The 13114-nt window shown below is 40.7% G+C and overlaps 1 protein-coding gene across 13 annotated transcripts in view; it reads right to left on the bottom strand.

Moving 5' to 3' along the window:
- The window catches only part of ptprt (protein tyrosine phosphatase receptor type T), a 475570-nt gene that overhangs the window by 55810 nt on the left and 406646 nt on the right, over positions 1 to 13114 (bottom strand). For all 13 annotated transcript variants that reach the window (XM_088070228.1, XM_088070218.1, XM_088070225.1 and 10 more), the window contains one exon: positions 4310 to 4464. In XM_088070228.1, coding sequence (XP_087926354.1) covers positions 4310 to 4464 — 155 coding nt within the window. The remainder of the gene's footprint in view (positions 1 to 4309; positions 4465 to 13114) is intronic.

The raw sequence follows: 13114 nt of genomic DNA on the forward strand, positions 1-13114 counted from the left end.
AATTAAGTAACCATGACACTGACACAAATACTGATCTGCTGAATTAATGTAAACATGTTGTTTACAGTGTTTGAACAAAGATGAATGCTGTTAGTTTTTCCTGCTCAGAACAGAAGATAAATGCAGAGATGTGTCACTGATAACTGTTATTGATAACTATCACATTTTCACAAAAAAAAATAAGAGAGTCAAAGTGAGACTTTCTTGTTTTGACTTTTAGTATAAATTAGGTGCCAGAGCGCATAAAACAGCATCAAAATAGAGCTTGTGTATCAAAAAAGCTTGTTTATACCCCACACCCCCCTGGCTAAGCCCAGAGTGTCCTACAATGTTAGAATTTTCCAAAAATCCTAAAAACATCCTAAAATCCCAGAAATGTCCTAAAATCCTAAAATCCTAACATCCTAAATTCTAAAATTTATCAAAAAAATCCTAAAAATGTCCTTAAATCCTAAAATAGTCTTAAATTCCTGGAAATGTGCTGGGAATCCTTGAAATGTCCTAAAATCCTAGAAATGTCCTGAAATTCTGAAAACATTCTCGGGGCTGCTGCGACTGGCCGCTTCCCTCCTGTCATTAAAAAAAAAAAAAAAAAAGGTCCCGGTCTGCGTAATGCCTGAAGTACACTTGAGGTTTAGTATGAGGGCGGAGTCTCTCCCTCGCTCCGTCTCACTCACACGCACAAACACTTAGAGACTTTAACACGCCGTGTCAGATGTTAAGGTGGCACATCCTGAACAGTAATGCCTGGAGGGAAAAGACGGATGGAGGGACAGACGAACAGATGGATGGATGGACTGAATGAGCAAGGGACAGAAGGAGGGAGAAAGAGGAAATGGTGGAAGGAGGATAGTGATTGGGAGTGATAGAAGTGGTCGTCACACGGGAGAGATCAAGGGAGGAAAGGAGGGATGGAGAGAGAACTGAGAGGATGAGGAATGGAGGGATGGGGGAGAGGGAGGGGAGAAACCTATCTTTCACTTTGCAATCCCCCCGACAGTTCCCAGAGACAGCCAGAGAGGGAGAGAGAGGGAGAGAGAAGGGAAGACAGAGAGGAGAAAGAGAGAAAAGGAGGGAGCGCCTCGGCAGATTACCTGTCAACCTCTGTGATTAATGTTGAGACCAGAATACTGCTGGGCCTCTGTGTGCGTGTGCATGTGTGCATGTGTGTGTTAGAGAGCCTCATGACACAGGCCAATAGCGTCAGAGTGCCCCCGGAAATTGGAAGTGACTGCCATAACTTCCCGCCTGTCCGTCCACATACTTTTACTATGGCTGTCTGTTTGCATGTCTGCCCGCCTCGTTTGTCTGTCCCCAGATTTCTTCCACTCTGCCCGTGTGTGCCGTTTTTCCCTCTAACTGCCTGTCTGTCTCCGTCCCTGTGTGTGACCCTGTCTCTGTCTGTCCTGTTAGAAGAACTGGAGCCAACAAGTGTGTGTGGACACACTGATGCTGCATGCAGGTGCACCTCTGGATTCCTTTGCTTTGAGGGGGTTTTAATAATATCTCATAATCAAGTTTTTATAAAAACGGACTACTGATGATTAACCCTTTGTGACTGTTTGGCACATTTTCCATGGTTTTTATTCTTTTCTTTTTTTATATAATTTTGGCTATATTCACTCATATGGCATATATGTTGGTGAGCCTGTGTATTTTTGTTTGTTCAGCATAAAAAAAACATGCATTGTATTATTTCTGGGTGTCATTCTGGGCTTTTGCCTTGGAATTTGTAAATTTTGCTGTTTTCCACCTGATAAATAAATAACTCTAATTGTGTCTCAATGTCATGTTTGCATTGCATTTCAACATTGTATGGCTGCAGTCAACCCAAAAAATCTTGGTTCTCTTCAATGACTTAATTGGTCGATGGAGGAAAAAAAATCTGCACTTACTATTTTCTAAATCGGTCACAGTGCACTGAGCTCACTCAGTGTGGCAGCATTGTGTGTCCATCAAACTGTTTCCTCCAGAGGTCAGTATATATTTTGAATTCTTTGCAGTGGAAGTGCCATCTATTGACGCTAAGCTGGATTATTCAACGTTTTTCAGGCTAAGGACCCCTTTGTGAAAAGAGAGATGGAGCAGGGACCCCATACCACATACAGCGTGTTGTAAAAAATTGAGTGTATATTAAACTGGCTGGATGGAAGTCGTTAGGCAGAGCGACAAATCAGCTTCAGCCTGCAGTCTTGCCTTGTATACGTTTTTCAGGCAGGTGAGGGAGGAAACGTCACTTTCGGAGTGATTTTCAAAATGTTGAGTTGGTGCAAAAGACAAAATATTTTGGATTTATGTCAATATGTATTTTCAGACATTTACATATTTAAGATAAATAAATAAATAAAGCAATTATGTGGCAGCCCCCCTGCGATATCTCTGAGGACCCTCTAGGGTTCCTGAACCCCCTGTTGAAAACAAAGGCACTAATCAGAGTGACTACGCTGCATATTTGCTGTTTTTTTATTCTGGTCCACTCACATGAACAGAAAGAGAAAAAAATAATTGAAGAAATATATTTGTTGGAAAAATAATTATAAAATGGTTTTAAATTAGACCAAATCCAGTCCATGTAATTTGTGGTGAACTGGCAGGAACACAGAAAAAGAAAAAAGAAAGGAAAGAAAAATTCTAAATTGTTCAACTAATGATTTGATGAGCATTTGTGAACAGGTACAGTGACTCCATGAGGGTCCTTTGTATCTACAAAGCACTAACAGTAGCAGGTTCGGGACTTATTCCCTGTGTGGCCGCCCCATTCTTAGCTCTGTGCTGTATTAAAGCGGACCACCAAGTGGAATAAACGTATTTTAAATACTCATGCCAATATGAGGTATCTACTCCAAACCCTTTTTTCATAGCTTGTCAGAGAGCTGAGCTTTTTAAAGCGTGTTCCTGCTGACAGCCTGGCCCCCACTGCTGAACTGTTATGTCCCATAAACAACAGAACATGGAGGTTAAATATACTGTTGCCATGGAGATCTTATACCTGTCACTTTTTTCAGTTTTTTTACTTCCTCTATTCCTGGTAGATGATGGTGGTGATGGGATGAGAGTGGGGTGGGAGGTGAATTTCTTTTGTTTTTTTTCTATTGCCTACTTTTTAAAGGTTAACGCCATTGATCTAATACCAAGAGACACTGGTGTATGTGTGGGAGTGAGCGTGATCCTTATCATTGGCACAGATAACCGGTGCTATTGTGTTAACTGAGAGGGAAACAGAGAAGATGAAAAAGAAGGGGCAAAAGCGTGGGAGGGACAGTGAAACAAAGACGGACATGTTGAAGCTGTTATCTGATTAAATGTCTATCGGTGTGATACTCAATTTACAGCCCGCGGGCCAAATCTGGCCCTCGAGAAGGTGCCGGGTGGCCCCCCAACAATTTTCTAATTCACAATAAACAATTAAGTGTTTTAAACTACACATTATAGTTGTGCCTTTTGTATACAAGGTGTCAGAGTGCATAAAACAGCATCAAAATAGAGCATATTTAGCAACGAAAAGGGCCAGTGGAGGATCAAACGCACCTCCCCAACACTAAGTCCCCAATGTCCTAAAATCCAAGCATCGTTCTCAAATTCCAGAAACGTCATAAAACCAGAGGAATGTCCTTAAATTCTGGAGTCATCCTAAAATCCAAGAAAGGTCAAAAATCTTAAAAAATGGCCCTAACGGCCCCTAAACAAAACAAGTTGAGTATCCCTGCTCTATTGTTTTCAGTCACACTGACCTTGAATCATATTCATTGAATTAAACATTGTTGGAAAGAGAAGATTCGTAGCTTTCTTGTGATATCAGTATTTCTTTTGTACTTGAAATATTTAGCAAAATCTGTCACATTAAATCATGATTGTCCCTGAGGCAAGACCAAAAATTGAGATTCTGACACGTTTATCAAGAAATGATAACATCCAACTTGTTTTGATGGAGCGTGTTAACGGTTACCAGCTGGATTAGCCATCTTATTTATTTAAATTTAAAAATTTGTATTGGATTTGAAAATTGATCTTCAGCTCAGGTCGGAGACTAAAAAGTGAGCCGTCACGTTGAGTCGATATCATGCTTTGAAATAAAATATGTAATGCATTCAAAGCAGCTACACCTTGTGCTTATTTATGTGCTCAGTCCTAAAATTGGCCCTGCAAAACCCTTTTTCTCTCTGCCACGCCGGTGAAAGAGCTGTACGACTGAGTGAGTGTTTGTTTGTCCTTGTCGGCTCTGAGCAGCCACTGACCAACAGCATCAGGGAATTAAGTTTATCTTCTCTACAAAAGCTGTGTGTACTTCAGTGTGCGACTGTGTTCTTACCTGCAGTGTGCCACTATAGGCCCAGCATCAGGCGGGTTGAGGAACTTGACCTGTCGTATGAAGCCTAGCAGTCCGGTGGCGTAACAGGGAACGCCGTGGTCGGGCCAGCTGGTGAAATGAAACTGACGGAGTTCACGGATCTCATGGTGACCCTTCTGAAAGACACACACGGGAGAGATGTTGCAGCTCAGTTGTATATTGTACTTGTAATTAACAATTGTCTGCCACTGTCCTCTCTAGATGAGGACGAACGTATAGAGCTTAAGAATGTTATCGTGGCTCTTTTGGGAGAGACTGACAAGAAGACATATCATGGTTCAGCAGCCTAATGTACACCAGGGATTTCAGGGATCTAGGGGCCATTCTGCCACTTTGGCTTCAGATGGAAAATAAATCGATCTCGTGGATGTCAAGGAGGCACTTTGGGCCACTTCTGGGAATGAGAGACAGGAAGACTTATCGTGCCTCATTTGCCTAATTTACTGGGGAGATTTGAGGAAACTGACGGCCATTTTGGCTCCGCAAAAAAGATTAATTGATTTCACAAATCTCACGATGGCCCTTTAGGGAAACACTTACAGGGGGGGAAATGCCATGGTTCAGTTAAGCTGCCTAATTTACACAGAGATTTTTAGATAATAGTCATGTCTGCTCCTTTCTGTGTAGATTTTAAGGCATCTGAAAGCTTAAAAATACTGTTTTCTTAAGAATTCAACACTTGAACAAAATGAAAAAGGGAGTGAGCTTTCACAGAACAATTAAGTTTTTGTTATAATTTTATGATGTGCCAAAAGACATTCACTTCAACAGTAGACAAGAACACTGCTGGAAAGAGAGAATTTTAAATAACACGATAAAAAAAATGGACTTCACACCACTTACTGGGCCTGTTCTTTGAGAAAGACACAGAAAGAGAAATTTTGCCACATAACAATGGAGATTACACTAACATGAGTAGGAAACAAGAGCCATTGTGGCTGCCCAGAAAATAGCATCTCGACATTTTAATAATGAACTTTCGCATACAAAGAGGGCCGTTAAATGCTTCCCTGTCAAAAAATGCCAATATCAGAAGCTTCAGATGACACTCTGATGGTTAACAGAAAGCAGTATTGTCTCACATCAGGGTGGCTCCCTGTGATACAGACGTAATGCCACAAAACTGTAGCACACTTAACAAATAAAGACACTAAAGAACTTGTGTTCTGGATCAGTTCAGATGCCACACTAAATGACTGGAAGTCCCAGTAACATTATTTTGTTTCTTTTGTTATGGACAGATTCCCAAAGATCCTTTTGTGAACAGTTTTCCCAAGATCTAGATCACAGGTCATCAGGAGCTATTGGGTGCAGCTGGGATGTTCTCCCTCAGCTGACTGCAATCAGCTTTATAAAGGGACTGCGGTTCCCTTTGCTCGGTCGGTCGTGTGTCTTAGAGTCAACACCTTCAGTTGGCTCTCTGTGTTTTCTGTTTTGAGTGAGAAGCTGCATTGGGTGTGTTTGAGATTATTCTTTTGACCAGTTTCGATACATTTTGTCCCCCCCCCCCGTCCAGTAACTCCCACTTCTCCTCTGGTTTTGGGTCCAATCCTTTTGTTAGTCTACCATTTTGATAGAATTAGTGGGTGGCTGTAAGGAGTTTTATTCCCACTGCCACCTTTTAGAAACCAAGGGAGCATTTTGTTTTGACCCTTTTTTGCTATTAATGCAGTGATTTGTTAATTTCCCAACCTGCGACCCCTGTCCTTCAGGTTTTGTTTTAAGGGGAAACGTCACACTTTCTTTCAGTGAAGTATTAGTGAAGTGAGTTAGGGAAGAAAACATGTAATTTTCTCAACCCAGTGTGTGACATTGTTCTTCACAGTAAGACAAGAAAAATTTTAGAATCAAAAGAAAATATTTTTAGTGCTATTTATCAGTCTAGATTTGTTTTGGTGTGAGTTGCTGAGTGAGGAAAACTGAATAGCAATGTCTCAAGACTGAACAGAAATGTCTCAAGAAATAACCCGCCAACCAAATCAGCAGGTGCAACAAAGTGTGCCTCTACTCAGGCTTGTGACAACACAAGAGGTTAACATTTATTTAGTATAGTTTTTGATTGATTCAGGTCCAACTCTTGACCTTTGTGTGCAAAGTATTAAAAATTCTACATATCGTGTATAAATACACACAGTGTCCACCCTCTGAAGGTTGAAATTGCAACTGAATTTTGCTATTGGCTGATTCGTGTAGCAGGAGCCTGCATTGATCACCAACCAAGCCCTCTGTCGCTGCCCTCTCAAGACTATTTTGTGTGTGAGCAAGGAGCAGGGAGGTGCTGTGGATCAAGAGGCGGCATGGTTGGGTAAAAAAGCCCAGCCCACATTTTTAGCTACTTTTAAATGGTGTCCTCCTCGGTTGAGCTGTAACGTTAGCTAGCTCAGTGGTGGAGCTTGGAGTAAATACACATTTCCGTCTACGCTGTGATGCAGTTTTTAAGTGGAGTTCAGTAAAGAGAATACAGTTCCTTTATAAAACTGCTCATAACAAGTTCTGTGGGTTATCTTGAATAACTGGGCCATGATCTCTGGAAAGAGACATTGCTGTTGAGTTTTTTCATTTTTAAAATTTTTTTAGTTGCTTTACAAGCTGAGTGCCAACACTCGGTAATTCACACCATAACAATCTAGATCAATAAATTGCACTACAGCTAAGAGAAATAATCTGTATTTTGACTTTGGGCTAAACTATCCTTTTTGGTTTAACTATATGAATACACATTTATGTTGAAGCTTGCTGCCAACATTAATGTATCTGATCCAAAAAAGGAATGCAAGTGGACTGGATGTCATCAACATGAAGAAGTTTAGGTGGCAGTGGTGATCATGGGGTGTCAAATTTTTAGTTTTTCTATTATCTAGCAATGACTAAATAATCAAATATATATAATATAATGACAAAGATATTATAAGGATATATATTAAATGTTTTTCAAGGTGTTGATATCAGATCCTTGCACCACAGCAGCCTTCAGGCTGAGAGGCCTTGCTTTTAGCTTCCTACTCTGAATTCTGACCCACATCTCTCAGCACTAGATGTGGAAATATCTCAACGTTTTGACAGCTCTGGAGTGCAGCATAAGATATGTATGACCCTTTCTTCTGCTTCCAGAGGTTCATTTTATCTCCACAGCACTACATGTTTCTGCTTCGATAATTCAAATCCATTGATTCCATTAAACAGTTTTAAAATAACCAGGGATTAAACGGAGGGAGATATAACCTCCTCAGCTCAGTTAAATTTCTAAGAATAGAAGTGGGAGAAAAATTGCGATTGCAGTTCCCATACTGGCTCTAGTAGATGGACAAGGTTTTAGTGAAGTCTTTGTTATGGCATATGCCCTATGGTTAACTGGGAAGCTGGGATAACATGAGGAGAAAGACAGCAGGTCAAGAAATAGCCAGTGAGTGGTGAGGAGCAGAGGTCAGGGACGAGAGTGCATGAGGGAATGAGAGATTTACTAAGATAGAGGGAGAGTGTGGGTGTGGGGAGTGATGAAGAGACTGATATGACAAAGAAAAAGGAGGAAGGGAAGGATAGAGGGGAGAAACACAGATATTAGAGAGAGTGTGAGAGGCGTGGAGGCAGAGAGGAGAAAAATAAAACCCCAAACCACGAGGTGATTTGATAACTCGACATTCCATTGATTTGCTCTCTTGAGATGTTGAAATTACTTCTCTCAATCGATAGACGGCGTTTCAACACAGCCAGGGCCTCAAATCCATGACTGGTTGGCCAAAAAAAAAAGAAGCAAAAAGCTGAAACAACCACAACATTAAGGTGGTTGACATGTTGGAAATGACAATAAGGATGTAGAAGCACTTTAAAGTCTCTTCACTTTGACAGACACTGATCTCTGTGGCAGTAAACGCCTGCCTTCAAATTTCTTATTGAGGCTTATTTGCATTGGTTAAGAGACAAATAATATATATCATTGCTCTTCATTGAACCTGCATTTAGAGCTGGGTGATAAAATTAAATATGCTTTTGACCAAATACCTTGATATCAATACTGTGACAATTATGTATCATTCTGTGTCCCCTCTCTAAATTCAAAACTTCAGAGGGTCCATGAACGCAGCGCAGGCCGAACTATTCATGGGTTCAGTTTTTCCTCGACAGCAGTTTTTTTCATCATGGGCTGGGTAACTGATCCATCGTTAAGGTCAGAGACTCAGCACTGTTAACGTTTAACTTTCTCTTTTACCGCACCTTTTGTTCTGCTGCTCTGTCTGTGCCCAGAGTATGGTGTGGTTCAATGAATAACCAAACAGTATCTATATTCCAATAGCATTCCCTATCAACAGACCAAATCTGAAAATGTAAAATCAAAATATGGTGCCAGATGTTTTGATCACAGTGGGCCGCCAAACAGCCTGTTCTCATTCCAAAGCTGTCAAATGCAGCCGCTTTTGCAGTGCTTTCAGCGCAAGATCCCAATGTCAAAAGCCAACTTTTGCGTCTGCATGATATGCCACTGGACAGCGTCAGCTGAGAGCGTGGCCCGGACAGAGCTGTTCAAAGTGTGATTATATGCCGATAGATGGCTGGATGGCACCTGTCGTGCCTGCATGATACGCCACCGGACAGCGTCAGGTTGAAACAGTGCTGGTAGCAATGTATTATAATGACCAATCCAGTCCATTGCAAAGCGGCAATATGTAACGACTTGGGAAGGGAATGTGTTAAAATGTGTGGGAAACCCAGCCCTACCCTCTTTCTCAAAATGTATTTACAGCTTTTGGTTTTAAAAGTAGGAGCCAAAAATGCATTATACCCTTTATTAACAAGGTCACATGTTCCTTGTCTTAGCAGATAATGCACGTTACTTTAGTGGCAAAGCTGTTGCTGTCCTCTAAATGTCTCTATGTCAGGAAAATACGGGTATAAACCTCTCTGACTGCCTTTTAAAGGTTGTTTTTCATGTGAGCAATCGGAGAGTTACACCCATGTGGATATAGTTCTTTTTACTATGTTGTATTGTTGTTATTCTATTGACTTTCTGGAACAACTTGTGATAACTGAACAAGTAAGGCGTCCAATTTTCCTCAAGGTCACTCTGACATATACACCTTCAGTTGAAAGCTGAACCTGTGACCTTGTAGTTTAACTACAAGTTCTGACATTGGTAGGATTTTCTGTGTTGTGGACACAAAGACACAAAATTCCTTTTTCAATAGGTGTTTCTATGTTCTCCATATAAAAGCTTGAGTATAATTCCAACATTCTAAACCATGTCTAAGATTAAGAATAAATCATAGAAAGTTAACATATATGGTTCTAAAAGTGAAGAATGAATGTGATGGGGACATATCTGAAGAGAACTGGGACGACAAACTACTAACTGATTTCTTTTAAAAGAACATTTTTGTAACACGGTTCTGTTTCTAGTCTGAAACAAGCTTCAGGCTGGCTCCAAGAGTGATTCAATCCCCATAGGCCATCATGCTAAAATGCCCAATTTCATTTCAGTGGACTTCCACTTCTACATATTTCACTCTAAGGATGCGGCTACAGTGATGTCAACAAATGCACATCTCGGAATTACGCTGCATATGGTTATGTTTCGACAACAAAAGCGCATGGTAACCAATGTCGGGATATCAACAAAAACACATGCTGGCATGGATGGTTAGGGTTAGGTGAAAGAGGCACATAGTAAGGTGTAGAAAAAAAACCCATCACATTCAGATGGGAAGTGAACACTGGACTTCCACATGAAAGTCCAGGGTTTGTTTGATCCATCCGCTGTCCCTCCAACCTGCCCTATAGGGACCCTCATCCTCCTTACATTACAATGTTACCAACACCATTACAACCTGATGCCATCCAGCGGTGTATCATGCGGACACGACTGGTTCTGTCCGGCCACATTCTCAATTGAAGCTGCCCATCCACATATCATGCTGCCGTGGCAGGTGCCATCCAGCTATCCAGCGGTGTATATAAACACCACAAATAGTTCTGTCTGACCGTGTTCTCAGCTGATGCCATCCAGGAGACGTGAAAGGTGGATTTTGGCATTGGGATCTTCTGCCAAAAACACTGCAAAAGTGGTGGTATTTGAAGACTTCATAATGGGGACGGGCTGGAAACAAACATGTTTGCAGCCTGTTACAAAAACTGTTTTGGTCTCCATCGCTAACTTCAAAATTTATGACAACTATGAGAGGGCGAATTTTTATTTAACTCGCCTGTTTACATTTTATTAAGGCTTAAAGTTATACAAGTTTTGGGTGTCTTCAGATAGTGTCCTCTGCGTCTCAATCAGCCCCCCTGGCTCCATAGCACCAGCCTCCCACTCAAATACGGTCACTTCTAAATCCAAAAAACCAAGATAGCAACAGCCAAAATGTTGTCCACAAACCAATGGGTGACGTAATGGAAGCTACATGAATTATTTATACAGTTAAAGGCCTGAACATTAGTCAGACGCCCAACACCTATGTGGATGTCCACTGGCTGTAAAGTCTTATATAGCCATTTCTCTTTGAAGGCGCCGATCAATCCAAGTCTAAACAAAATTACTGGACTACAGCTTTGATTGAAGATGCTTCAGAGATTGGTGGGAAATAATACAGGTATTATCCCCATGAGGCAGCAGTGGGTCAGATCCACTCAAAGTGGAAAACACAAGTGAAATGAAAAACAAGGAGTACTTGTATTCAATCACATCCTCATGTGAACACAGTCGAGGAGTTTTTATGGGGGTTTCAGGCATGGTTAACAAACAATGCACTTTAGGGAATATTCCTCCAGTTTGACATAAACAGCCTGGTTTGTGCACATCTCTCAAACCATCTGTCCTATCCGGCTAATATGCGTATGAGCCGGTCAACCAAGCTGTGTTTGTTGGCCTGTAGATCTGTGTACGCTGCTCATTCTTGCCCTGTACAGTTTAGTCTCTGCTGTGGTACGCAATTGTTTGGATTCTCCAGATCTGAGTGCCATAGACCAGATTACTCTTCTGCTGCTTTGGATGGGGTCCATCGGGTGAACTAAGCCCTCTGGCAGTTCCTTGTTGGGTTCTATAAATTACTGAGAAAGTGTGTGTTGTACAAATTTTTCAAATACTCTCTTGCACTCTAGCTACAATTTAGACCACAAGGCTGTGTTTTTTTTGTTTTTTGGTGCCAGTCGCAGCTGTGGCTCAGGTGGTTGTGTGGGTTGTCGAAAAATTGGAAGGTTGGTGGTTCGATCCCCAGCTCCTTCATCTGCCTGTCAAAGTATTCTTGGGCAAGATACTGAACCCAAAATGGCTTCTGATGGCTGTTCCATCAGTGCGTGATTCTATATGAACGATTAAAAACAGATGTCATCTTGTGCAGTAGCCTCTGCCATCAGTGAATCAATGTGTGTGTGAATGGGTGAATGTGACTCGTAGTGTGAAAGCGGTTTGAGTGGTGGAATGACTAGAAAAGTGCTACACAAGTGCAGGTCCATTTACCATTTATCAGTTGTTTGTCTGATAGAGTGCTCTCGGTTAAATCTGCTTTCAGATTTAACAAAGGTCCAAATAAGAAGACAAGATCTGGACAAAATCAGATCAGGATAATCATTTGACATTGGGCTCTTTTTTCTCCAACCTTCAATCAAGTGTCAGTGGATATGACTTTTACCTTGTGGTTTAAAAGTTAACATTATTTTCAGTGCTTTGCCTTTAAGTGGATTGGATGACTCTAATCTAAAAAAAAAAAAAAAGTGTGCAAGCTGCTGGCCAGTCTATCTGGGTTTTGACCTCAGCCTCCGAAGTGTTACTATCCACTTAGTTTAAGCAATATGTTTAGGAAAATTTCCACTTTTGCAGAGAAAATTAATCAGTCCAGTTTATGGTCATGTATTCTCTCCAAGCAAGGTAGAATGAGAGTGTGCTTCTCTGGGATTGAGGTTCAATATTAATAACATAATTTACTGGAGGTGTAAGGATCCACACTTGATCAATGTATCGATTCAATAACCAACAATCCAATATCATCAAAACAAAGTGAAAATGCTGATCCATATCATCATCTTTAAAGCATGTCTTAATTCTAACTTCTAACAGCGGCAGACAGATGATGGCAAAAAGTCAAGAAAAATATAATGACAGCAATGTTGGAAATAAATCAGTTTTAGTTGTTAAAGCAGAATCTAGCTCAGATTAAAAACAGCCTGCAACTTAGCCAGAGCCTCCTTGATGGTTAAATTGGCACAATATAACAGTGTCATCCAAATTAAAATGAAAAAGGTGTTTTCCATATTTTGATCTAGAAATTTAATATATATGTTGAAAATAAAAGCTGACCTTAAACAGAACCCTGGGGAATCCCATTGCAAGTGTTTAGCCAGTTAATAGTATGTCCTTCAAATTGGACACATTGAGACCTTTCTCAGAGGTAATTCACTATCAAGCCCACTGCCTGGTCAGATAGAACAATACTAGTCAATCTCTGTATTAAAATAAAATGGCCATTGCTTAAGCTAATACTGTGTAACAAGTAATAAACAACTGTTTTGTCTATGAACCTTGGCAAGAATTGAGCCAAATTGTATAGCTTTGTGAAATGTTCTTGTTGTTAATCCATGTTTTATGACTGTTGGGAGAAGTTTGCCCTCAGGGCTTTAAGCCAGATAACCCATAAATTTTGGAAAAAAGATCATAATTTGGGTTAAAATTAAAAGATTTCTCTAGACATGGCTTTTTTGTCTTTTGTTATCTTTTATGGCCAAAAGCAACAAAGTCAGGGGTGGCAGCTTCTTCTGTAACAGTTATGTTAAATGGGCATA

Source organism: Plectropomus leopardus, chromosome 2 (genome assembly GCF_026936395.1).
Source record: "Plectropomus leopardus strain MGB_pleo_1.0 chromosome 2, ASM2693639v1, whole genome shotgun sequence".
Lineage (NCBI taxonomy): Eukaryota > Metazoa > Chordata > Actinopteri > Perciformes > Serranidae > Plectropomus > Plectropomus leopardus.